Here is a 27077-nt window from a genome sequence, read left to right as displayed (position 1 = left end):
ACGAGTGAGTTAAGATCTTATTGGATTTTAAGATCCAAAAGACAGATATCATGTTCTTAACATCCCTGATATATCAGTTATTCAAATGAAGAATGTCTGGTTCATTGATGTTGCTATTTAGGATTGAGGTAAAGTGACTGGAAAAAAAATTGTTGAATGCTTGTGGAAAAAGAAATCTATTGTAATACCAATTGTAATTAGAGTCCTTGGAGCAATACTAAAGAATGTCCTCAATATCTGGAAACACTGAATTTATCAGACTTGAACACCCTAATTTTGATAACCACCCTGCTTGGAGCTGTCTTATATTCTGGATGTTACCTTAGTAATTCTTATATCTTTCGCTAGAATTAGTACATTTCCACCAGTCTTAGACTGGGAATCTAACTGTAGATTACCTGCACATAATAATTTGTAAATAAATTTCTCATTGAAATTAAAAGGAAGAATTTAAAGGACAATACTACAAGTAGGTGGCTTTTATTTTAATAAAGGGAAAGATTCTAGTCTTTTTGAACAGATAGAACAAAAACCTTATCTATTTAGTTTTCTATAATCAGAGTTTTTTTAAATGAAATTTAAAATATTCATAATAAAAGATTATTACTATGACATCAAAAAAAGCAATAAATATTTGAGAAATGTAAAGCGAGATGTTCACTTGTTTCAAAATAAGAGATATGACTTGCCAAAGCCCGATCCCTTTTTAATATGCATCACTTTTATTATTTATTTATTTATTAAATTTATTTGCTGTCCATCATCCCCGTAAGGTGACTCTGGGCAGCTTAGAAAGAGTAAGCGCATCTTATAAAATCAAATGCACAGCATGTTCATAGAACATTGTTCTATAAACAGAGGGGCAGAACTTCAGTTTCTTGGGCATGCTTGCTTTTTTGAACCCAATGACTGTTGCTACAGATGTGAAATAAAAATCTTCATTTCCTTTTCTTAACTTAGTTTTATGGAAGCAAAGACATATTATATCATTTTCAGTCTGCACTTTTTATCCTGGTTTAGTCTGAGTTCTAATGATATCTTTTAAAATGACTCTGGCAGTGCAGTAAACACAAATTATATTTAATCAATTTTTTTAGGGACTGTATTACTAAATTGCTACATTTTTCATATTTATGTTATTGCATTCCTGTGAACTTGTTATATATTGTTTTCATTGTAACATAATTCTATATGTATGTTATTTCTTTAAAAATAGTATTTCAACATTATTACTTTCTATTTTAATTATTAATAGACCTTGAATATTGCTAATTGCTGTAAAATACGTAGAAACTCTATTAAAAAAACTCTATTAGAAACTCTGTTTGTTTTGTGTCTGAAAATATAGAGAACTTGGCACTTTAATTCCAACCAGCCATAATTATAATTATTGCCCACAAAAGCCATACCAATTGCTGAATGTGGCAGCAGCATAAAATGCAGCATAGAATGCCTTTTTCTTTCAAGTCTTGATGGTTGTCATTTGATTAAATATCTGTGAATTCCGTTTGATGTCTTTTTAATTCAGATGTGGTATATGCTTTTATATAAATATAAAAGATTTCTGACTAAATAAGTTTGCTGCAAGGATGTTAGAGCTTATATTGTTTGTTTGGATATTATGGTTTTAAACTGTTCTTAATTTCTGCCATTTGTTCTCTTGATGGAAGAAATGTGTTAAGGTGGAAAAAGGGGGAAAATCCATTATATTTGAAGGAATTTGTTAATTTTGTTGTACTTCATTGCATGGCAGGTGGTAATAATGTCTATGCTAGCCCTGTCAAAATATGAAAATTAAAGTGACGATGGTTTTTAATGAAATCCATTTGACAAATATAATTAAGGTGTTTTAATATGAAGGCCTGTAATAAAGACTACCGGTGGACTCCCCGAGGTCTTGACTAATTGTGTAGATTGCTTTTAAGCTTTGAATAGTTTTATTGGATAATGAACTGTTAAGAAGTGTTAGATCTTTCTTAAGCTGAATTTAGTTTGAAAAAGAATAGGAGAGACAGGCCCGAGGTGTGGCATTTTAAACATAATTAGAAGAGAGTTTTAAGTTATCATCTTTGATCTTACTGTCAGGTTTTGATTAGAGCTGTAAATGCTTTAATCAAGTGCAATGTAGTCATTACATTTCTAACTGTTTTAAAACTGTGAAATTACTGATATGCTGACATCAGTTTAACAGATTTTGAATATTTGAGAGAAGACTGTTGGTAAATTGGGGCTTTTATATTAATCTGTCAGACCAATGATTTTTGTCTTTTATATTATGCATGCATAATTGTAGTATTCTGATGAATTGTTTGGGTTTTTTTAAAAGCAAAGATCTGAAGGAATGTTTTTTACATTTGATCTTATATTCAACTACATAACATTTTAAAATAGATGATAGATAGATAGATAGATAGATAGATAGATAGATAGATAGATAGATAGATAGATAGATAGATCTTAAAAACATTATAAATTCTTTATGCAAAGGATAATGTAGAATTGTTTGTTATAGTTAACAGATCTGTCAATCAGAGTTGGAAGGGAGGGACCTTGTAGGTCATCTAGTCCAACCCCCCCTGCCCAAGTGGGAGACCCTACACCATTTCTGACAAATGGCAGTCCAATCTCTTCTTGAAAATCTCAAGTGATGGCTCTTCCACAACTTCCGAGGGCAAGCTGTTCCATTGGTTGATAGTGATCATTAATTACCTTTACCTGTACACAGAAATAAACTTGCAAAATACTGCCAGAATTGTTTCTGCCTATCTTGTTTGAACATCCAAAGAAAGCATGCTGAGAGCATCTTATCCACTTAAGACAGTAACTGGGTTGTGGGCCAAGATGCAGAGCTTTCCAGAATGTTGGCCTTGCTCTGAGATACACTTCTTCTGAGAGAAGATTCACTTCCTTCTGTCCTGGCATTTTATGTAGCTAACAAAAACATCCCATTCCAATCCAAATTTGATGTTAAATAATAATGAACAATCATTATATTAATTGCTCTATTTTATGTTTGGTATATTATTCTTTGTTCTTTTATTCTGCTTCATTGTGTATCTGTTTTGTTTTGCAGCATGTTAACTGAACTGAGGTAGTTTACAGAATATATACATTTGCTAAGGATTGTCAAAGTTTTGCTATACGCCCAGAGAGAGATTTGTCAAAAGTTGATGTCTCGTCTTTTTTTTGCCAGAACTATCCATAAGATCCAGGTTCTTTTTATGGACAGAAATAACTTTTCCGTTCATGGCAAAACAAATCTGGAGAAAACCGTTGACTTGAGACTCTTTATTTCATGACATTTTTAAACTTTATGTACTGTACTACATTTAATAAAAATTTGTATTTGCGGCTGGTATAGATTGACAGGTTTTAACTAACAGTTGTAAATGATAGCTGAGCTTGATTTGAAATCCCTGATTTGTTACCTTGGTGTACTGTATCATTTGCTCACCATTGGAGGCATACTTGAAAGCATGTCTATTATTTACAAAACAGTAAATTGTATAATTTGCTAAATATGTCCTGTAAGGTCACATTAAACATAGTTGTTTTCTATTCAGAAATAATTCCCAATGACTATAATTAAGATTACCGTACAATTAAATTAATACATGAAATTGCTGCTGAAGTGGTTAAATTGTACAAAAAACTATCTATTCTGTTCAAATCAGAGCAAATGACCATATCAATAATTTTTGAAAGGATTTAAATAAGTCTTGATTAATATGCCTTTTACTTTGCCTTATTCTAATTGTGTTTCTGAAATAAATTAACTTTCCATTGAATTATTTTTCAAGCATATTACCTGTTAATATGAAACAATTATTGTGTTTTCATACAATCTTAAGGCTCATAAATAATGTTCAGCTTGGAGTTTTTTTAATTTATGGAGGTTTTTAAAGACTTTTTAAACTTGTACCCACAGCAGTCTACATTTGGTTTTACTTTTTTAAAAAAAAATTCTTAGAACTCTGAGTTTCTAACTTTGCAATATGCTTTTTTTTCTTAAAGGAAAGATTGGTTAATTTTAATTATCATTTTAATCAAGCCAACAGAAATATGTTATTTTGCTGGTTCTGCGGTGTTTGTAATTTATACCCATTAAATTGATGTTTTATCATCTATTACTGATTTCTGGGATTTTGTTTGTACTTATTGACTGTAACAAGTATTTGTAAAGGAGAAAAATGGTCTCAGTCACTTCTACTGTATCTAAAAAGAAGAACAGGATTTACAAATGATAAATGGGGAAGTTGACTAGCTAACTAATAAAGATTTGTCTTAATCAAGTATGATTTGTCAGAACAGGAGCGCATTGAGGTCAGGCCACATGCAATGAATAATACAGCATTCACAGGAGAGGAGGACCAGGCAAAAAGCCTCATAAATATGCTGTGATTACCCAGTGCTAATTCTTATTCAAAGAATGAATGGCATTAAAGCCAACTCCTAGGTTTCTCAGCAGTTCATCTGTTTTCTTTGCTTTCAGGTCTTCTGACGAAAACAAAACTTATTTTCTATAAGCATTTTTCTGAAGTATTCCTTACTGTGAATTCATTTCTATATGTGACTGCAGACTTGAACATTAATAGCAGTAAATATTGTCCATTCTTTCTTTCTTTCTTTCTTTTTTACTTTGCTAAAGCATGCTTATGTGAATAAGTTCTCTTTACTGTCTTGGAAGAATGAGGAATAAAAGAGCAATAAGGATACTTGACATTATATTAAAGATAAAAAATGATTTTATATTGATATGCTGCTACGTCTTATTTTCAGCAGCTTTATTTTATTGTGTGGAATCAAGTGATGTTTGATTATCTAATAGAACCTATTATACAGTTATGCAAGTGATACATATTGGGATCTTTAACACAGAGTTACAGTATATGCAGGCATACGTAAGCAAATCTATGCAAAGGACAAATTGTAAACTTAATAATTGATTATTAATCTTTATGACCATACAAAAATCTAATTGATGAACAGTATTTTAGTTGATATTGGCTCTTGATCCAGGGGTCAAAGGAAGCAAAGTTTCATGATATGTTACACATGTACAAAAGGAACAGAGCTTCTGTTATCATAACATGATGCTGCTTTTGCCATTTTAATGAAATCACTCTTTCCATCTATAATTTTCTCTCCACAACTAGAACCTTCTAGAGTTGGTTGGGTTGATGACAAGTGACAGGAGCAAGTCACCCAGTGAGCTTCCATTACTGAGCCTGGACTAGAATCTGGATTTTCTAGCTCATAGTCTAATATCTTAATCACTGCGCCACACTGACTGTCAATATCAATAACCATCTTCAATCTCATCTTAAAATTACTGTATGTATGTGTGCACACACATGCATGCCTCAAATTACTTTTTAGCTCTTGGCAACTGCTGCATTAATCCCTGCAATTTTCTTGGCAAGAAGTAGTTTGCCATTACCTGCTTCCTGCAGTTGAGCAAGAGTATCTGGCCAAGCTCACCCAGCTGGCTTTTTGTGCAAGATGGGACTAGAATTTACAGTTTCCTGGGGTTCTAGCATGGTGTCTTAACCACTACACCAACTGTCTGTCTGATTCAGTCTTTCCTCATAATTGCTGCAGATATTAGCTAATGAGAGAGAGAGAGAGAGAGAGAGAGAGAGAGAGAGAGAGAGAAAATGGATGGACAATCAATTTTGTTGTGTATGGGTGCTTGCCTGCTGCTCGTGCAGCCCTGTTTCCTTCTCCTCCTTCAGCTGGGCTGCTGATGTTGGAGACCACTGACATAGAACATCAAAACAATTTTTAAAAATACTTTGAGGTAATTTATTCTATTAAAGGTATATCAAACCATTTTTATGAAATGTTACTTGTTCTACAACTTTGAATTATATCTTGGAAACAGCTTTCACTAAAAGGAAATGAACCTTTTTGCTTGCTATCTACCACCATCCTAGTGACTTCCTCATCATAATGCTATTATTCCAAAATACATTTTAAGGATATTTTCTTAAAGGAGTACACAAAACTGATGATTATTTTATTCCACAATAAAACGGATCTTTGTATCCAAGCTTTTGTATTAAATCTATTTAATTTATAGGAATGTTGATTTGAAATTATTTTACAAAAATTTTGCAAATTACATGGTTTTATTTAGTGACATACTCATCCATAGCAATGAAAATAAAATAAACTATCAAATTGACAGCTCTATATTCTTGATTATTGGTAATTCTACTTGTTGACTGTATCATTATTAGTTATTAAACTTTCCAATTGATAAACTGTCTTTCTTTAAAGAGACTGTGGGATTAAATGTGTTCTCAGAATTTTACTGTAAAATCATATAGCTTTTTTCCCCCTTTAGTTTTGTGCATTTTAAAATATGTTTTGTGTTACAACAGATTTCATAGCTATTAAACTAGCTGTGTCTTTTTCTAGGTTTCTGCAGCTGCTACTTCTAGTTGTGTCTACAGTATGTTTGCTTCGTAATTTCCCCATGATTTGTCACTTCAAAAACAAGTGTTCCTTGTTTAGTCCAGCACATTCAAAGCACCTCTTTCAAAGTTCTTTCACAATGCTTATATTGAACCACCTTTTGCTTCTAGATATACTGTATGCAGCTAAAATTATACAGAGTTGAAAGCCGTATGAATGACCTGTCTCTGTGGATAACTTACCTCTTTAGTTATGTCAACCCATGATTACACGTAGTGAGAATTATTAGTATTGTTTAAACTTACAAAGTTACTATAAGTATCTACTATCTTTGATAGATTGTTTTTACCCTCTTACCACACTGAAACAATGACTGATGACCTTTGCACTACTCATGCTAAGTGGGCATCTAAGCAAGCAGCAATAATCACCAACTTTGTTAGAGGGAAACTACTACATCTTTTTACTTAGCTATAATGGATGACAGCTTCAGTTATTATTAATTGCCCCCCAACCTGTTACAATTAAGCATAATTCAAGAACATATCATGTTTGGTTCAGTCATGACTGCCATGAAACTTGGAATACTCTAAATTGTCACTCTAAATTACAAAAAGAGAATTTTCCCCCCAATTTCTGACCTGGTGAAATTGAAAAAAATAGTAATTCAAACATTTAAAAAAAGGAATGCTATGTGGATATACTGGTAATGTTTGATTGTGGCTACTGGGTTAGCAGCACCAGCTTTTTCCAATAACATTAGTATCTCTTCCCCACATATACTAGCCAGTGTGTGAGAACACCATGTTCTTACCCTATGTAGGCAAGTGAAGTATTCCCTGGCAGACTTGGAGTTGGATGTTATCTCTGTTCTCCTCTAGGAGGAGATAAAGCCCCAAGCTCATATGTTTATTACATATGAAATAATAAAAATAATTTGGAATGATGGATCCCAATGGCAACTTCACTTTTATGCAATAGATTATTTCGCCATGATACCAAAGCATTGGGGTTTGGCTATTATAATACTAATATATAAGAAGGGCAAACGAGATGATCCATCTAACTACTGCCCAGTCTGCTTAGTCAGATCAGAGAAATTAGTCTGGGATGTGTATTGGCTCTACTTTTATTCAACTACTATATAATTAGTTTTTGACTTAAAGAACTCTACGTTTCATCCTCCTATGTTAACCCAAAGATGTATCTATTTATTATTGTATGCTGATGATGCAATAATCCTGTCATTACCGTCCATTAATCTTTAAAAATTTATGAGATTACTTATGTTATCATTGGATTGAGAAAGAACTAATAATAAATTAAACTAAGACTAACAGTTTTACTTTCACTAAATGCACAAAACAAAGGATCTGGAACTTAGGTAGGCAGTCCATTGAGCAGGTTAAGATTTTTAAATATCTAGGAATAGTTTTCAAGCCTCAGAAAGCAGAAGTACTCACCTGGACAATGTATCCCTCAATGCACAGAGACGTGTATCAGCTCTACAAATTTATTATTTTTTACAGAGGAGCACAGTTTATCCCTGCTGCAATTAAGTTGTTTGAAGCTAAAGCATGAGTACAATTGCTACATGGGATTCAATTAGGACCATATAACAATATCAACAACTTAGGTAGAATTCAAACAAATTTTCTAACTATCTTCCAGGTTTACCACTGTGTTCCAAATGTAGGAGTCAGTATACTTGAATCTTTTGTTTTACTGGTTGAAACTATATTACAGTCACAGTGGACTGACCCATGTAATATTGGCAGACAACTACAAATCTTACTAGGAAATAGCAATCCAAAAGAAACTGAGCCTCTATGGTTTTCTGGTAATGCCATCTTAACCTCACAGTTAGATCAAGCCAGATCAGTACTAAGGCAAAATATCTTAAATATACAAGGTCAAGTAGTAATCTCTCACAATATACAGTATTTGCAAATAACCAAACTTTAGTGTCTAAACCAGCCTCATATTTATGTTCATTACAATTCTCATATTTAGGAAAACTTATCTTTACCTTGATTGAATCTCTCAACTGCTGTCCTGGAATGGAAATATAGGAAATTATATGAAACGTAATATTGCCCTGTGTTTTAGGGGCCATAAAAAGGACAGCCCATGTTCATCAGTATTCTACAGGGACACTTGCTACCAGTTAATTACACCTACTTTATATACATTTCCAGGGCGCTCTGATAACTTTTATCATTTAAATAATCAAGATACATTTATTATACCAATTCTTCAGTTTTGCCATTGTTGGTGCAATCAAGTTCACATATTTGTTAACTACTAGTTTTTTTTGCATTTTATGATATTTTAAAATTATTTTTATTTTTCTGGTCTCAGTTTATCAAATGTTTTTAAATGTGTGCTATTTTATTGCAGATGTTATAAAACTATTGCCTGTTTTTCAATTATATTTAACATGGCTTTTTTTCTTTCTTTTTTTCCTTCATGCAGAACAAATTGGTCAAGACATATTAGAAAATCTCAATCATGACAGAGAGAAGATCCAGCGTGCTCGAGACAGAGTAAGTTTAACTATAAGAAAAATAATCTGGGTAGAATTCGATATTTATAATATTAATGAATGGGTCTCATAAATGGTTTTTTTTAAAGATAGGCAGAGCTTCTAAAATGTTTTATCTTTGAATATTCTTCAAACATTGTTCAACATTGTTTAACCGTTAAAATATTATTCACATTATTTCTGAATTGTTATCTGCCTGGCTCCAACTGACTCTGAGCAGTTCAACTTCATATCCTATTTGTCAACCATAGAGTTTCTTACACTCTTACTCAAGAAGTTGCCGAATTCAGATGCTTAAGATGAAAGTGTGTGTTCTAGCACACACAGTGGCAATGTTGTCCATTAGACAACAAAGATTGTAGTGATTTTTATTTAATTATGAAGTTTATGAGTTGAAAATTTATATTTAATTCTTAAATTTCAAATAGATACTCTAGATCAGGGGTGTCCAACCTTGGCAACTTTAAGACTTGTGGACTTCAACTCCCATAATTCCTCAGCCAGTTGCCAAGGTTGGACACCCCTGCTCCAGATAGTTATTAATTTATTTTGTTGTATTGTTCTTTTTATCTAAGTTTCTCAGAGTCAAGTTACCTCTGAATTCTAGTAAATAAATAAAATTAAATATTTGAAGATTCTGCACAGCAAGCATCAACTAATGTTAACAAAATTGAGCTCAATATATCTGAACATTGTTCAGTCTTAGAATATTATTCCTCCACAGCTTAGAGAAACTGATGCAAACTTAGGAAAGAGTTCAAGAATCCTTACAGGAATGTTACGAAGGTAAGAGCAAGGTAGGGAACCTTTCTCTTTCTTTTTCTTCCTTTTTCTCATATTTATAGATAAAATTCATATTTTTTATAATAGTATTATATAATTTTGAATAAATTGAATTTTCAGGTAAGGAACTGACTTAATAACATAGGCAACTAAAATAAAGCATAAATAAAAGTATACAATAACCCAGCAGAGGATTCTTGCACTTATCTTGCAGAATGGAGAACCCAGCCTCTGAATTTCTCTTTTTTCATATAGTAGAGAAGTATAGGGAGCCATGAAGATGACCTTCTAGAAACCACCCAGAAGCTATTAAGTCCAAATCAGGGACAGAACCATGTGTTGAGGTATAGTGCGGGCCATGCAAGAAAAGAGCTCTGTTGTAGCATACTCTTATTACCAAAGTGTAAAACAATTTGAACTCTAATTAATTTTTCTTTGAACTGTGTGCTTTGAGTTTCTTCCCCCAAATATGAAAAATTCAGAATAAGATATAAATTGTATATATTAAACAAAAATTGTGTATATTAAACAAAAATTGTATCATGAATTTATAAGAACAAGTTCTGTACAGGTTGTCTCCTTGTACTGCAAAGGGGGGCAATGAGGAAGTGATTTTAATATACACTCTCTTCTTTGCTTGATACCTCCTTCTATCTACTACCCCTGGTAGAGCGGAGAGATTAGAGAGAAAGCAATTTCAAGACACTGAGCTGTTTTCACTTCTACAGATTGTAAACAATACAATCATACCAGCCAAGGGAAATTATTAGTTATTATATTATACATTATATTCATTATTTTATATATGTTATATTATAATATTATGTTATTTAAGGCATCTATCTATCCTTAACTTTCTAAAGAGAAATAGGATTGTTTTTCCTCTTTGTACAATCAGATTACAAAGGTTAACATAACTGTGTTTGCATCCATTTCACAAACTTCTCACACAATTTAGTCTCTGAACTGCAACATACCAAATTCTCTGATTAAGAGTAATATGTAAATGGCACAAGCTAAATTCAATATCCATGGAGAAAGAAAGTGGCAATTGAAGGAGATGGTTCAGCGCCTGTAGACAATCAATATAATAATAATAATAAAAAAAATCCTTGGGCAAGCTTATAGTCTCCCCAGGAAAGGGCTGGGATATGAGCTGTAACGAATATTCTGCATATGTCTCCATTTTGTCAAATCTCATTAAAAGGGCTTCTTGCTTTATGTCAGTTGAGCTGTCCAAAAATCATTCATCATTCTTAGTGTAAAAAAAGTCATACAGTTGTTTAAATAATATCATATTAATGTTAAAGTTCAGCTGTCATTTAAGAATATGGCTTAATCAGACATAGCATTTAAGAAAAATAGTTTTTTCAGGCTTTACTTCGCTTTCAGGTTGGCAGATTCAAATAAGGATTTATGGGTTTCTAAATCAATGTATTTTCCCATGTTTATGCTTGATGAAGCTCAGCTTTTCTTTCAGGTGACTGGAGTTCAGGAGTTCCGTTATTTTCAGCAAAATAAAATAGGTTTTTTTATACAGTGTTTGAATACATTTGCAAGTCATCTAGTGAGGGAAAAAGAAAAACCAACCATAACCTCTGACACTGTGTGCTTGGAAGTCTGTCTAGGACTCCTAGTTTATTAGCTTTCCATAAGATAAATGAAAATTGTGAAATATTCATGGATTCCTATTCTCAGACAAATGCATTATGTGGTCAAATGTTTTAAAAGCTTTGTTGTTTCTTATATATATTTGAGAAAGCCACTTAACTTCTTTCGTTACAAAAATAACTCCTATGTAGACGATTTTACTTGTCAGAATAGAAAGGAAGGTTCTACTTTTAATTTTATAAGTGAGTGCATTGGTAAAAGTGATAGCAATTTGCAAGTTTTTGTCATTCTGCTGACGTGGGGGATACTATGAGGTGGTAATCTTATAGTATGCTAGGAAAATTATCTGAAAAGGTATACTCATGAAAAACAATTTAAATTGCTCTATAAACTTAAGGAGAATATTGAATTGTTGGATCATGGGGAGGGAAGGGGGGAAGGAGAAAAGAAGGATGAAAGAAAGACAGGAAGGAAGGAAGGAAGGAAGGAAGGAAGGAAGGAAGGAAGGAAGGAAGGAAGGAAGGAAGGAAGGAAGGAAAGGCTCTGAATAATATTTATCCTAATATTCCTGGAAAATAGTAATTATCATAAATTGCAGTTTGCCTTTTCCTGATATAATCTTACTAGATGCCTTGTAGATATACTGTCTCAGAAAACTGGAGAGTTTCATTTTATTTAGTTGAAACAGTTTGTTAAACTGAAGTGAAAAAACTTTGGTGCATGTTGACTCCATTAATTCATTTGATACTATATATTTGCCATCTTGGTTTTATTCCATAATACTCTGTGGTGGGTTTCTTATCTAATTACTGAATAGATTCATCATCTGATCATTTAAAAATATTACTATGGCATTTAAAAGACCAAGGAATGTATTATTCCATATTCTTGGAATATTTTCTTGAATCATTCATTAGTGACACACATATAGTTCTGGGGAAAGGGTATATGAATAGAGCTGTTGTTGGAAACAGAAGAGGAATGATGAAGGAAGAAATGAGGGATAGAATTATTTCTAAATAGTAACTGAACAAACAGTAGTTAATTGTGATACAGGTAATTCTTTTTTGAATAGCAAAAAAGAGTGGTAAGAAATGTTAGAATGTTTAAACCATGAGAAATTGTGTTACATTTTCTAGTGCACTCTAGCCCATCAATTTCACAATGATAATATCCCTTAATGTGTGTGTGTGTGTCTGCATACTGCTGGTAACTCTCTGTACAAGTTCCCACAGTTTTCTTAGCAAATTTTTGGAAGTAATTTGCCATTGCCTATGACTGAGAGAAAGTATCTAGCCCAAGGTCACCTCGCTGAATTTGAGGCTAAGCAGGACTAGAATTCATGATCTCTCAGTTTGAGCCTGATCCTTTAACCATTATAGCAACTGACTCTAGGAATTTGCAAGATAAATAGTTTCACCACAGTTACCAAAATTACAATCTTTCAAAATATAACTAGTACAAAATATAAGGCTCACCAACATTACAAATGCTTTCGGCTATCAATAGAATTCTGCGTGGTCACATATCTAGAAACATATTTCTTCACCCTGATCTTCATAACCAGTTATAAAAGGGTAACATAATATTTTATATTTTGTTACATTTATCTCCATTTATCAGTCATAAAAAACAAAACAACTTAATATTTTCAATTATCTTCTAAACAATAAAGAATGAGAGCTATTAATGCATGCAAAAATAAACCTTGTTTCATACCAACAGTCCATTTCGTTAACAATTAAAAAGACTCCCTTTCCTGTCTAGGCTTTCAGCATCATTGTTTTCCTCTAGAATTTCTAGGGTGCTATTTTTTAGTAGTTTATGGTAGAACTGAAAAAGGGGAACTATATAGGAAAAGAGGCCAAAAATAAGATATATTATCAAAGTTAAATCTCCTTGAACATTTGTACTATTATTTAGAGGATAAGAACATTACTGTATATTAACACATTGTTTTATTTAAAAAATGATAGTGAAAACATTTTCTGGACATAAGTGTAAGTAAGATCTTTAGGGAGAAGATTTTTTAGAATAGAATAGAATTGAATACTTTATTGGCCAAATGTGATTGGACACGCAAGGAATTTGTCTTGGTGTAAATACTCTCAGTATACATAAAGAAAAGGTACATTCGTCAAGAGTCAAGAATCATAAAGTACAACACTTAATAATAGTCATAGGGTACAATCAACAATCAAGTCATACTAGGAAACTGTCAATATAAATCGTACGGATACAAGCAACAAAGTTACAGTCCTACAATCGCAAGTGGGAGGGGATGGGTGATGAGTGATGAGAAGATTAACAGTAATAGTAGTGTACACTTTGTAAATAGTTGAACAGTGTTGAGGGAATTATTTGTTTAGCAGAGTGATGGCTTTCGGGAAAAAGCTGTTCTTATGTCTAGTTGTTCTGGTGTGCAGTGCTCTATAGCGTCGTTTTGAGGAAAGGAGTTGAAACAGTTTATGTCTGGGATGTGAGGGGTCTGTAAATATTTTCACAGCCTTCTTTTTGACTTGTGCAGTATACAGGTCCTCAGTTGAAGGCAGGTGGGTAGTAATTGTTTTTTCTGCAGTCCTAATTATCCTCTGAAGTCTGTGTCTGTCCTGTTGGGTTGCATAACCAAACCAGACAGTTAGAGAGGTGGAGATGATAGATTCAGTAATTCCTCTGTAGAACTGTATCAGCAGCTCCTTGGGCAGTTTGAGCTTCTGAGTTGGCGCAGAAGGAACATTCTTTGTTGTGCTTTTTTGATGATGTTTTTGATGTTAGGTGTCCATTTTAGGTCATGTGATACAGTAGAAGCTAGAAATTTGAAGGTCTCTACTATTGATACTGTGTTGTCTAGTATTGTAAGAGGTGGTAGTATGGGAGGGTTTCTTCTAAAGTCTGCCACCATTTCTGTGCTTTTGAGTGTGTTCAGTTCCAGATTGTTTTGGTTACACCACAAGGCAAGTTGTATAACCTCCTGTCTGTATGCAGATTCATCATTGTCTCGAATGAGACCATTTACTGTTGTGTCATCAGCAAACTTCAGTATTTTAACAGATGGATCATTTGAGATGCAGTCATTGAAATATAGGGAGAAGAGAAGTAGAGATAGCACACAGCCTTGAGGGCCCCCTGTGCTGATTGTACAGGTATCGGATGTGATTCCACCTAGCTTCACCTGCTGCTTCCTGTCTGTTAGGAAGCTTATGATCCTCTTACAAGTGTGTTCAGGTACTGCTAGTTGATTAATTTACTTAGAAGAGTGTCTGGAATGATGGTATTGAAAGCTGGACTGAAGTCTATAAAGAGTAACCTTGAGTAGGTATTTGGAGATTCAAGGTGTTGTAGGATGTAATGCAGAACCATGTCAACAGCATCATCTGTCGATCTGTTTGCTCAGTATGCAAACTGCATGGGATCTAACAGCAGATCCGTGATGGTTTTCAGGTGGGACAGCAGAAGCCTTTCAAAGATTTTCATAACTACAGATGTTAGAGCAACTGGTCTGTAAGTCATTCAGTTCCTTGATGGAGGGCTTCTTTGGCACTGGGATGATGGTAGAACGTTTGAAGCAGGAAGGAACATAGCACATCGCACATTTCTAGTGATCTATTGAAGATTCGGGGAAAGATGGGGGCCAATTGGTCAGCACAGACTTTTAAGCAAGAAGGAGTTATTTTGTCTGGCCCTGGTGATTTTCCTGGCTTCTGTCTGTGTAATAGATCTTGCACTTCTTTTTCTGTGATCACCAGAAGTTGTGAGACCAATGGGTAGAGCAACTGGTCTGTAGTAATTCAGTTCCTTGATGGAGGGCTTCTTTGGCACTGGGATGACATATTTGATAGTAGTGTTTGAATAATACACATACAGCACCCAGATGCACTGTACAGTAAATGTAGGTTTTTACTTCCAGAAACGTTAAGCAAAGTCCAAACAAGCAATCCAAAATCATTCACAGGTAGATCAGTCAGTTTTTCAATCCAGCGATAATCCAAATATCAAAGTCCAGTGTCAAAAACAGTTCAGTAACAGACTTACATTAAATCCGGTAATATCAGTCAATTAGAAGAAATGGAGCAACGGCAATACTTTCCAACAGAAGGAAACAGAGATACACTCATACTCTCTTCTGAGACTCAGACTAAACAACCCAGGTTTCTGGCTCCATCTTATGGCCATTTGAGAAACCACACTTAAATACAGTTTTGCATTTTCTTAAAGATACAGTTTTAAAATGTTTATCCTGGTTTATATATTTCTAACCCAAATAGCTGTTAGGTGACTCATATTCCTAACAAACATAGCACATCTCTAGCGATCTATTGAAGATTTGGGTGAAGATGGGAGCCAATTGGTCAGCACATAACTTTTAAGCAAGGAGTTATCTTGTCTGGCCCTGGTGCTTTTCCTGGCTTCTGTCTGTGCAATAGATCTTGTACTTCTTTTTCTGTTATCACCAGAGGTTATGAGCCCAATGGATTGGGGCCAATTGTAGCAGGCTTGGCTGTTGTTGGTGTGGAGATAGGTGGCTGTAAGTTTCTTTTCAAACCTGCATTAAAACACATTCAGGTCATCTGCTAGTTGTTCATTTCCTTCTGCCTGGGAGGAGGTTTGCTGAAGCCAGTGATGTTTTTAAGAGTTTTCCACATGTTTGCTGGTTCATTTGTTGAGAATTGATTCTTTAACTTTTCAGAGTAGCTTCTTTTTGCTGCTCTGATCTCTCTTGTTAATATGTTTCTGGCCTGGTTATATAGCATTCTGTCACCTTTTCTGTAGGCTTCCTCTTTGGAATGACATAGCTGCTTAAGTTTAGCTGTGAACCAAGGTTTATTGTAACTATATATTTGCAGGTTCCTTGTTGGTACACATAAGTCTTTGCAGAAGCTAACATGATGTTACAGTTTCTGTGAGCTCATCTAGGTCTGCAGAGGCATCTTCAAAAACATTCCAATCAGTGCAATCAAGGCAGGCCTGGAGTTTCAGCTTTGCCTCATCCCACCAAGTCTTCACTGATTTAATTGTTGGTTTCATGGTTTTAAGTCTTTGTCTGTAGGCAGGTACAAGGTGAATCATGCAGTGGTCAGAGTGTCCCACAGCTGCTCGTGGTAAAGACCTATAAGCATCTTTTACTGTTGTGTAGAAGTGGTCCAAAGTATTTTTGCCTCTGGTGGGACAATTTACATACAGGAAATATTTTGGGAGCTCTTTCCTTAAATTTGCTTGATTGAAATCTCCTAAAATGATGGGAAGGGAACCTGGGTGTTTGGCTTCAGCCTCCATAATTTTATCAGCAAGAGTTCGTAATGCCTTGTTTTCACAGGGTTGTGGAGGAACATACACAGCTACTAGGAGAAATGAGGAGAGCTCACATGGAGAGTAAAATGGCTTGCAGTTTATATGTAAAGACTAAGTTTTCATCACAAAACGTATATATTATAGTTATATCGTGAGACCAGCTGTTGTTGATATATAAACATAATCCTCCACCCTTTGTTTTACCTGATGTCTCTTCAATTCTGTCTGATCTAAAGGTCTGAAATCCTGGGATGTATATGGTGTTGTTCCCATGAATTTGTGGATTAAGCCAGGTTTCAGTAAAACAAAGAACAGCTGAATTATGAAAATCAGAATTCCATCTATTTAAGAGATGAATTTCATCATCTTGTTAGCCAGTGAGCGTAAATTAGTCAGAAAGATTGAAGGGAGAGGGTTTTTTCCCCCCTATTCCTTAGTCTGTTTAAAATTCCCGCTCGTTTACCTCGTCTCCTCTTCCAGCATGGTTGCTTCTTTGCTTTCTTTGTTGTAATTCATAGCACCGGGGAATTGGTTAGAATCTCCTCTGCGTTTGCAAAGACAGGTGGCAGTGGGGAATCAGAAAGCTGCTCCTTAAGGAAACATTGCTTAATTCTTAGCAGATGGTCTCATGAGTATGAAATCCATAGTGAATTGCAGATAATAATAAGAAATAAAGAAACCATTAGAGAGCATTTCACCGAGGCAGCCATTGTCGGCGCCATTTCATTAGTGATTCCAACTAGAATATAAGTAAAACTTTGAGCAAGTTCAAATAATATATTATCCTTAAGGATAAGGGAATTTATCAAATGTATTTATGGAGACATTATTTTGAATGCATATTTTGAACTGAGTCCTGTGCTTTTGTTTTAGTTATACAATAATATCTTCCACATTAAAGAGGTGTGTGTGTGTGTATGTGTGTGTGTGTCAAGTTTCATATTAAAAATAAATTGATTGTTAATGTAAAGAACAGACATTTTTCTTTCAAGGTGGTAAAGAACTATTTTATATATTTCGTGATCAAGCACACAGGAGTGAGACCATGTTTATATCAGCAGAGGATTTATGGCTGACATTGGGACAGTAATAAGTATGTCTGTGTATTTATTTCCAAAAAAAATACTTGTTTGAGTCAGCAATTACATTTTAAGAACATTTAAAAACAACTTTCCAATGCTAAAAATATTTAAAGTCAGATGAAATGGTCTCCAGTCTCTTTAGTAGCGGTTTCCAGTTTCTTGAATTCTTGGGCAAAAGGACGTTCAACTAGTCCTCCAATCTGATATTCTGCCAACATACAAAACCATTTGTGTTTCGATGGGATGTCAGGTTTTATGTTTACTTCTAAGGAAGCTGATAGACATTAGCTCTTTTTAAAATTGTACCAAAGTTTTTAATTAAATAGTATTATATTTTATTGCATAATATTTACCTAGTGGCCAAGCGAATGTTTTTTTTAAAGTTGATTTTATACTGTAGTTACTACATAAGGGGTCCTGTGGCCTTGCTCTACAATCCTTCTCCCCAGCCCATGTCTTAAACAAATTTTAAGTGGTGACTAAAGAGGCAGAAGGGCTTATTTGCACAAATGTATCCATTCAGATGTATGTTAAATAATTAAGATATTTTTTAAAAAAATTGGGGAAAGCCTTAATAATTATGTCGACTTTATAGTACACTTATGTCAAAGTGGAAAAGTTTGTTGTTTTTTTGGACAGTACACTTGACTTGCATCTAAGATTTATTTTTCTATGAACATATTATTATAGTCTCAGTATAGTAAACATTTTCATCTATAGTTTACAGTTGCTCTTTTAAATACAGTATGAACATATACTTGGTTTCATTATCTTTCTTTTATATATCATCTGGAATTATTTATCTATTACCATCCACTTTGACCATATGTACTGCTGGAAATATTCAAATTGTTGGAAATATTCAAATTTCCTCCTACAGCAAGGTCCCAATGGACATGTCCTTGTGCTATTTCCTTCAGACAACATGTACAAAGAATGCGATACATCACACTGGCTATAATATAATGAAATCCTTGTCCTTGCCCTTTCATGGAGACGTACCTAGTATCGTTAAGAAGTTGCAGCCTTCAAACAGATTATAGTCAGAAGCCTCATCATATCAAAATACATAGTACTATCCAAGTAAAAGCTAATTTCTAAAGTAGACAGCTGTGTACTTTAGAAAAACATATATCTCAAGCAAGTAAAGAGGTGTTACAAAAAGTTGCAACATGAATAAGGAATTATTTCACAGCAGATTTTGTCTATAATTTACTAAAAATTTAAGTGATGAATTCAGACTAAGTAGCAAGAAGGTAAAGTACCTACCTCAGCTAATAACTATGATATATGTTGCCAATTTTTGAAGCATGTTTTCTGAAAACCTTGTATTATCACCTAATTTAAAATTTGCAGAAATACATTAAAAGAGGTTTCAGGACTGAAACAGTTTCATGTTTTTTTTTTCATTTTCCCTATTAATTACTTCTAGTACCGGAGGCCCCTCCTCCAACTGCCACAGCAAGTCCATCCAGTGAAGACAATCTCCAAAAAAGGGTTGCTTTCATTGGACAAGTTTTATAACCCTTCAACCTCTCTTTCCTCCTCCATCTCCATAGTTGCTGAATTTAGCAAGGAAAGATTACATATTGATGAGGATTAAGGGTCTAGCAGGCAATGGGCACCTGCTAGGACAAAAGAAGGAAATAATTATCTAATTGGGGTTAGAGCTGGAAGTTTATTGTCTCACAGCTTGAAAAAGTAAATAGGAAGAGCTAGCTTGTCTAAGTAGTCTCTCTTCCAGGTGCTAATTGAAAGATGAAAGTCAGTCAAAATACAGGCAGTCACAAGGACAAGGAATGTGGATAGCAGTGGTAATTATTCACAGGTCTGAATTTCATAGTAGAACTGAGTGTGAAATATGAAAATATGTGAGCAAGTTAAGAAAAAAATGGAAGAGACAGCAGACATTAAAAAATCTGGAGAAAGAAGGCAAGTCTTTGGGCAGCTTACCTCATAAATAACAATTTAGCTCAAGTGATAAGAAAACTGGAAAGCAGCATTTCAAAACATTCAAAAAGGTTCCACCTTAATGAATCCATTATACATAGTGAGAAATTCCTTTTACAGTTTCCACAGTTCTGTTTCCCTCAGACTAGCATTAAAGATACCTAACTGAATTCTGTAGAAGAAAAGTCCCATTAATCTATGGTGGCAAAAATCAGAGAGTTTAGTAGTACTTTTCTACATCAAGAAAATGAACGTATGCCTCTTAATAAAATTTATTTGCCAGAAAAGGTTCTACCAGATTTTTTTGCCTAAGTATGGATATGTAGTTCTTGGGTCCTTAACTTGGCCTAGCAATAACAGGCTTAATATGAAGTTCCCAGGCTTTTAATGCTAAGATATTGTATTTCAACTTTCATATCCTAGAAGTATGAACCAGTGAAGCTGAGGGTTCACAATTTCCATGGTAACCATGAGCTTGTTCCAGATGATCTTAGTCCAACTCATAAGAACAATCACATGTGTACTCAGAGAAGATAGCTTGTGATTTGGGACAATGGAGATTGTCATCATTTTTTGCCATAGAACAGGGGTGTCAAACTTGTGGCCCATCACACACAGCCACACCTACCCTAGCTCCATGAACGCGAAAAACATCATGAAGTGTCATGTGATGACAACGTGATGTGGTGAGTTTGACACTCGTGTGTCATAGAAGAATTGGATTTTGGTCAGGGTACAAATGGTCAGAACACTAGACCTCTGAGAGGGCAGGAAACTGTTTTAAGAAGGTTTATGCTAGATACCTTACATAGCTAGAAAGTTTTTTGGGATGGTGCTTAGATATCTTTCCAGTGATCTGAAAGGTAGTCTCAAAGATGTTTTTTTTTCTCAAAAGGCAACTGGACTGTTGTTTTTTTCCTTGAGGAGGAAGAAGAACATGTTTCATTTCTCATCCAAGAAGCTTCATCAGTTATGAAGCTGGGGGTGAAAGGATAGGTACTGACAGTTGAGATTGGATGGTTGGGAGATAGGAGCAGAGGTTCTAATTGGATGATGGGGGAATGGAATTGTATTTCTTTGCAGTTACCTAGTCATTAGCACTCTCTCTGAGAGCTGTTGAGGCCACTTGGAGAAAATCTAAGGGAGAGAGTGATACAAATGGAGCTTCACACACTCATGCACACACCTGTCACTTGCGCAAGTGGAGCTGTGCATGCTTGAGTGCTCTCCCACTGCTTGCACAGCCTATTCTGAACAGGCCACTGTCTGGTACCAGGCCACAGTCTGGGGGTTAAGGACCCCTCCCCTAGACTAGAATTTTGTATGAGAATTTTTCAGCACCATTTAGCAGCAGGACATGAGAATAAACTATCAGTGTTCTGGAATTTACTACCACATATTCAAAATACCGTATGATGAGTAGGAAGAATACATTGTGAAGATTTTTGTTCAGTCCAACATACTGTGCTCTTGGGATGATTTGGCAAATAGAAACAATAAATATAGTTATATTTGGCCTCACTTCCCCTCAAAAGTTCCTGAATAGAGGGAAGCATTATGGAGCTAAGCCTTATAGATATTAAGTAGGACACAGAATCAAATGTACATATGCATTTATTCTAATTTGAGAAAGGGTTATATTACGAGTAGTTTTTTCAAATAGAGTTTTCTGGTAAAATAGCATAAATGCATTTAAGTTAAATTATTTAACTACAGCCTTAAACAAGTGAATCCTGCAGTTCCTTTTCTTAAAATGAATACTTGAGTAATAGTTTATAATCCAGTGCTGCAAATTTTTGCACACAGTCACGTGCTAGGGCCTTGTATATATATTAATGATACAATTTGTAAACAGTGTGTATACTTCTTCCACTTCGCTGGTAAGGAACCTATCTTTCTGATAGAACATTTCTTCCACATATTAGAGCATTCACATATAAAGTTGTTCCTTGTTTTAAATGCCTGCTGTGTTCATAAGATGGTACAAAGCAAGCCTAATAACAGCTCATATCTCATGCAGGTGGTCATTCTAGTTAGCTCACAGATCAAAAATCAAACTACTGTGAATCTTTTATTTAAAAAATGGCAGTTAATGACACAAGGCTAGTCTTATTCCACAACAAAAAAGAGTTATAGCTATCCATCATCAGCTTTTGAGAACAAAAGGCTGTTTTATAATTATGCTGCGCCAAATACTTCAGGCATTTCTGAACACATCCTCAGAATATACACACTGTTCTATTTCATTGGCAAACCCTAAATACATTTCATTTACTACCTATAAGGTGAGATCCCTGTTACCAAAAGGAGTATAACTCAAAGCTCTATAACACAAGAACTTACTTTTTTCATCTTGATATAATTTGGAGAGGAGAAAAATTGCAGTTAATATTCCAGATTATAAGTGGATTCATGTTCTGACACAAGTTATAAAATTCATAAGGAAGTAATACAATTGCAAACAAATTTATTGTCACCCATACTGAAACAAGTGAATTCTAGAGTTTTGAATGCACACAGTGCACCAGTTGGTGGGAAAGTACCATTAACTGGTGTTAACATCTGACCATCCATTTAAATAACTGTCCAATAAAAACACTGAGATGTTACCATGTTTGTGGAAGGCAACCACATGCCTTCCATGGCAGAGCAGCTGAAATCCTTCAGTTAAAATTTTCATTGATATCTTTGATACAAAATTTTAATTGAACATCTTTTTTTTTCCTTTTTTGGCAACGAGGCAATCATTTTGAATTTTCTGAATTTGAATTTGAATTCTACATTCTGAATTTATGTTGTCTTTTTTTTTTTAAAAAAAGTGCAGTTGACATACTTGTATCCTGAGTTATATTGTCGGAATCTATATAGATATTAGTTATATCTTGAATTTTCATTCATTATTAAAGTAGAGGACAAGGAGAACTGACCTTCATACTGTAAGACAAAGCATTCAATGAAAAATGAAATGTGAATATGTCAAGCAAACACAGTGCCTAAGTTTATGAAGGACAGTATATTTTATTAAGGTTTAATGTATACAACATCCAGTAATGCCATCCATGAAGTGCTTAAGGCATTACTTGATGACTTATTAAGTTTCCTCTTCCAGCTTATATGTGTTTGTTTTATTAGAAATTATTTGTAAAATGTTTAACCTTTACTTCAAATTATTTTTAAAAAGGTACTAAATACTCATTGGCTAAGGAGCTAATTCTCAAAGTATTTCTGATTCAACACAGTTTTTAAAAATAAAAGTATCAGTTCCTTCCTGTAATTAAGAATAATACATGTTTATTACAATGCATAAATGTATACGAAGAAATAAGGGTAATGTATGTGTGCAATAGTTTATTTGTTTGCTTGTTGTGTGCTAGTAGTCCGCCTCCCCACCCCCCTGCCTCTGCCTTCATGGTATCAGTCCAACATTGTTATCCTTTCTAGCTTAACTATAGATGCACCATATTTTCAGATTATTGTTATTGTTGTTTCTGGTATTAGGTACCCTTTATAAACAATCGTCATGAAAAGTTGGATTCAAAAATTACATTGCATTTGTAGACTTTGATTTTTATATACTAATAAAAAGAAGATGTCTGTGAGTTTTTATATTTTGATTTAATCAGTGCAGAAAATTGGTCATTTAAAGGCAAAAAGGGATCAGAATGTTCTATCTTTGGCACCAAAAACAGCAACATAAATTGCTTTTTAGTTACATTCACTCAGTAAGAACTAGTGTCTTCCAAGAACTTAATCTTCTAACACATTTTACTTTATTGTTTACTTTCCATGTTATGACTTCAGTTATCTTTAATTTTATACTTAAGATACAACTTCCTTTTTATGTCTTGTCCATGTGAAACTGACTCTGCTGTTTAGTGTATATTGATAGTGGTATAATTAAGGCAATTATAATTAAGGCAATTATAAGGCAAAACTTACTTGGAGAGATAGAGAGTATTAAGTCAACATTACGATTAAATGGATGTACACTGACACATTGTTGACTTTTATGTAATGCTCACAGCAAAGACTAGAGCAAAGAGGGAGAGAGAGAGAGAGAGAGAGAGAGAGAGAGAGTGCATGCGTGTGTGCGTGCAGTGGATCCTTTTGATATCTAGAGGGAGTGTGAATGAACAAATATCACCAAAGTTTAGTGCCTGTTTATTTCATGAATGGTATTTCTTTGTGTGATACATAATGTGAAAAAAATAATTGTCCCCTTAATGAAGGCAGACCAATTTAAAAGATTACTAAAGCCAATGGTGTAAATACTTTATTACATCGAACTACATTGCATACAACCAAAATTTTATTTGATAAAAAATTAATTCGGCCATCTCAGCAAGTTCCTACATCTTCATAGATATATTCTTTCATTGTGGGTAATGTTGAAACTTTCCACCTTTGTGACTATAATAATCTTGCTTCAATTATCATGTATAAAAATAAATCTTCATGAGCTTTTTCCAACTGTTTATCAATCTGTTTTACTCCCCTCCAAAAGCCTCTGGTTTAAATTATATGTTAATTTTAAAAAATGTCTGAATTATTGTATATATTTGAATCCAGAAGTTTCTGAATTTTTTACACATCCAGCAAACAAAGTAAAAAGTTCCCTTCTTATTGCTCACATTTTCAACATAAATGAAAATAATTTCCAATTAGTTCCAAATACTTCAGTGACCACTTGGATTTTTTTATTAATAATTTCAATTTTTGAATGTATTTTTGTTATAGGTATGACATAACTGCCTGGTACACTTCAGGGTGCTGCATAATTAAGTTATTTCTGATTTGCTTATGAAGAATTTGCTTTCGTTGCTTAAAACTTTGGGGTGTTTCATAGATTAATAACCATAATCACGCATTAGGAACATATGCTCAAGATTATATTCTAATAATCAATATTTAACTATAAACAGTATAATTCTACTTGATTGCAACTAGTATAGATCTTTAATTTCTAAATTTGACCCCCTTGTTTACCATTTTGCAATGTACATAAATTAAAATAAGACTTTCCACAGCAAATCAACTTTAGATTCTGCTGTGGAAATTGTGATTACACAAAAGCTCTGCAACAGTAATTCATGCCATTATTACATCTAGACTTGATTTCTTCAGGGCACTCACTGGGGCTGCCTTTGAACTCAATATGGAAACTTCAACATCAATAGTAAGAACTGTTTTAGTGGAGTTATATCGGTGCTATGGGCATTGCACTGGCTGCTTATTAATTTCTGGATCCAGTTCAAAGTACTGGTAATTACCTATAAAGTCCCATATGGTCTGGGTCTAACTTACCATCAGGATTGTCTGCACTGACCAGAATCTGTATGACTTAAGTAGTCAAATCCCATTCATGCCTTGCTGGGAGTCACAGGGATAGAAGTGAGGAAGCAGGCTGTTCCTCTGCCATAGAATAGTTTATCACTTGATGTGCAGGTGCCTTATCTCTTCTCATTTTTAAGAATGAGCAAAGGGGCTCTTTCGATGCACTTTTGGCATCTAATGTTTTGCTATTTTGTTTTTACCTTTTAATCTCGATGTTGTTATCATAATAAATCTTTTTCTCGTTTCTTATAGAATACAAGATCTTTTTGATTCTGCAGCATAAAAATAAAACAAATAACCTGCAATTTAAAAGTATGTATACTTATACAGAGTTACAATGCTAAACGTAATGAATCAATTATTTACATTGGGTAAACTTCAAAATTAGCTGAAGTTAAACCATTATCCATTAATTAAATCTTTTTCATCTAAGCTGTGTCTCTGGTTAGATTCCAGGATTTCCCTATAATCTTGCTTTATATATCAAAATATACTCCTCAACACTGTAATTACAATATTGTAATCTGGTTTTAGAGTAAAGTGGCCTTGCTTAAGAGATACATGGAAGTATTGAAACATGATTGTTGTGGTATTTTGGAAATATTATATATATTTTTGAATTTCAGGTTATTATAAGATAATTTGTAACTAGTCAGTGCTTAGAAGAGTTTTATAGAGCTTCTGGGATCCATTTTCAAACAATGGAGGTCAATGGAGAACCATAACATATGAAATAGTAAGGTAGCTAGCTGCTGAAGTAATCTTTTCAGTTTAGATTTGGTAAATGCACAAAAGTCTTAGTAGATTGTTCTTTGGTAACTATCAAACTTCTTGGAATATTTTACTCCTAAATATATATATTGGATATGATTAAATATTCTTAAAACCAATATTTAGTCATCATGGAATTAAACATGCATACAAATCAATGAAGATTGGCTAAATCTTGTTTTTATGATTCCATTAAAATTGTTCAGGTAGTAAGCTGAATATTTTGTAGTGTTTTTTTTACATATATATTATTCATCTTTAGTTCATTATAAATTGAATAAGCATATACAAATGCACATCCATATACAATACAAAATATACAGGATTACAAAATACAAATATGCAAATTAATGTTAACTAGCACAGAAAATAATTATCTTTCTAGAGCTATCCACATGCTTGCTGACAAAAGAAAATTTAGTTTCTCTCATTTGACCTGCCAGAATGGGTGCCAGAATAATTTAATAGTGTGGGCAGTATTAGGTCAGAATGCCAGAACAAGTAGATAAAAAAAGTATGATCAGCCAATTCAGAAACTAGTACCATCATCACTATTAACATTTGTATTTTTGGTCAAGCTATTATACTATTTTTGCAGTACTTTCTTCCAAAATAAGAAACATTATTATCTTTTTCTTACTGCTGAAGGATGGAAAAAAAATGGAAAAAATGTTGAAATATTATATGCTTTATTTTTCTATGTAATATCTATGGCCTTTGGGACAATGTAATTTCAGTGCTCCAGGGACCATAAAACACTTACATTTAGAACCCTTAGTAAATGAAATGGTTGCAGCTGCTCTTAAATATGTGCTTCAGATGCTATCATTTCTTTTGCAAGGATTTACATGTCAAATATAAATTTTTAATAATAATACATTTTTACATTGTTATAGTAGTGAAATACAAGAGAGTTGAAGGTATCTCTAGGATCTCTTTATTCAATTGTGCAAGTTGCACAAAGACCTTTTATCATGCCCCTAGTGGAGACTGACTCTGAGGAAGAGGAGGAACAGCCAACAGGGAGTAGAAGTGTGCCTCCAGAGGTGCTGGAGGAGGCTGGGGAAGGGCAGAGGCTGGCTGAGCATCAGAGGAGGACCCAGGCCCATCCCCTATCCATCCTAGGGCACGCAGGGAGGAGAGGATCAGGCTAAAACGTGGTCTACTTGGGAGGAGAGGGCCATGATCCTCTTCATGGGTTGCAGGTGTGAGATCTGCATAAAAGGTTGGACCTGCGTGCTAACAGACGCTTGAGACAAATTAGTTTTATTCCTAAAGAAGGTTTATCTTGG

At 34.0% G+C, this 27077-nt stretch overlaps 1 protein-coding gene and 1 long non-coding RNA gene across 7 annotated transcripts in view; one reads left to right on the top strand and one right to left on the bottom strand.

The window, feature by feature from the left end:
* The window catches only part of LOC148125803 (uncharacterized), a 503025-nt gene that overhangs the window by 298968 nt on the left and 176980 nt on the right, over positions 1 to 27077 (bottom strand). The window lies entirely within an intron of this gene.
* Positions 1 to 27077, top strand: part of VTI1A (vesicle transport through interaction with t-SNAREs 1A) — a 191062-nt gene that overhangs the window by 117804 nt on the left and 46181 nt on the right. For 2 of the 6 annotated variants that reach the window (XM_087932734.1, XM_087932733.1), the window contains 3 exons: positions 8896 to 8966; positions 9690 to 9751; positions 25267 to 25326. In XM_087932734.1, coding sequence (XP_087788860.1) covers positions 8896 to 8966; positions 9690 to 9751; positions 25267 to 25297 — 164 coding nt within the window. In that variant the 3' untranslated portion in view covers positions 25298 to 25326. Of the gene's footprint in view, positions 1 to 8895; positions 8967 to 9689; positions 9763 to 25266; positions 25327 to 27077 lie in introns of all 6 variants that reach the window. The other 4 variants (XM_026704768.2, XM_087932731.1, XM_026704769.2 and 1 more) reach the window with 2 other exon arrangements.

This window comes from Pseudonaja textilis, chromosome 4 (genome assembly GCF_049901715.1).
Source record: "Pseudonaja textilis isolate UNSWEBS1 chromosome 4, rPseTex1.2, whole genome shotgun sequence".
In the NCBI taxonomy this organism is placed as follows: Eukaryota; Metazoa; Chordata; class Lepidosauria; order Squamata; family Elapidae; genus Pseudonaja; species Pseudonaja textilis.
The sequence above is the reverse complement of the archived record's forward strand: the minus strand, read 5'-3'. Positions and strand labels throughout refer to the sequence as shown.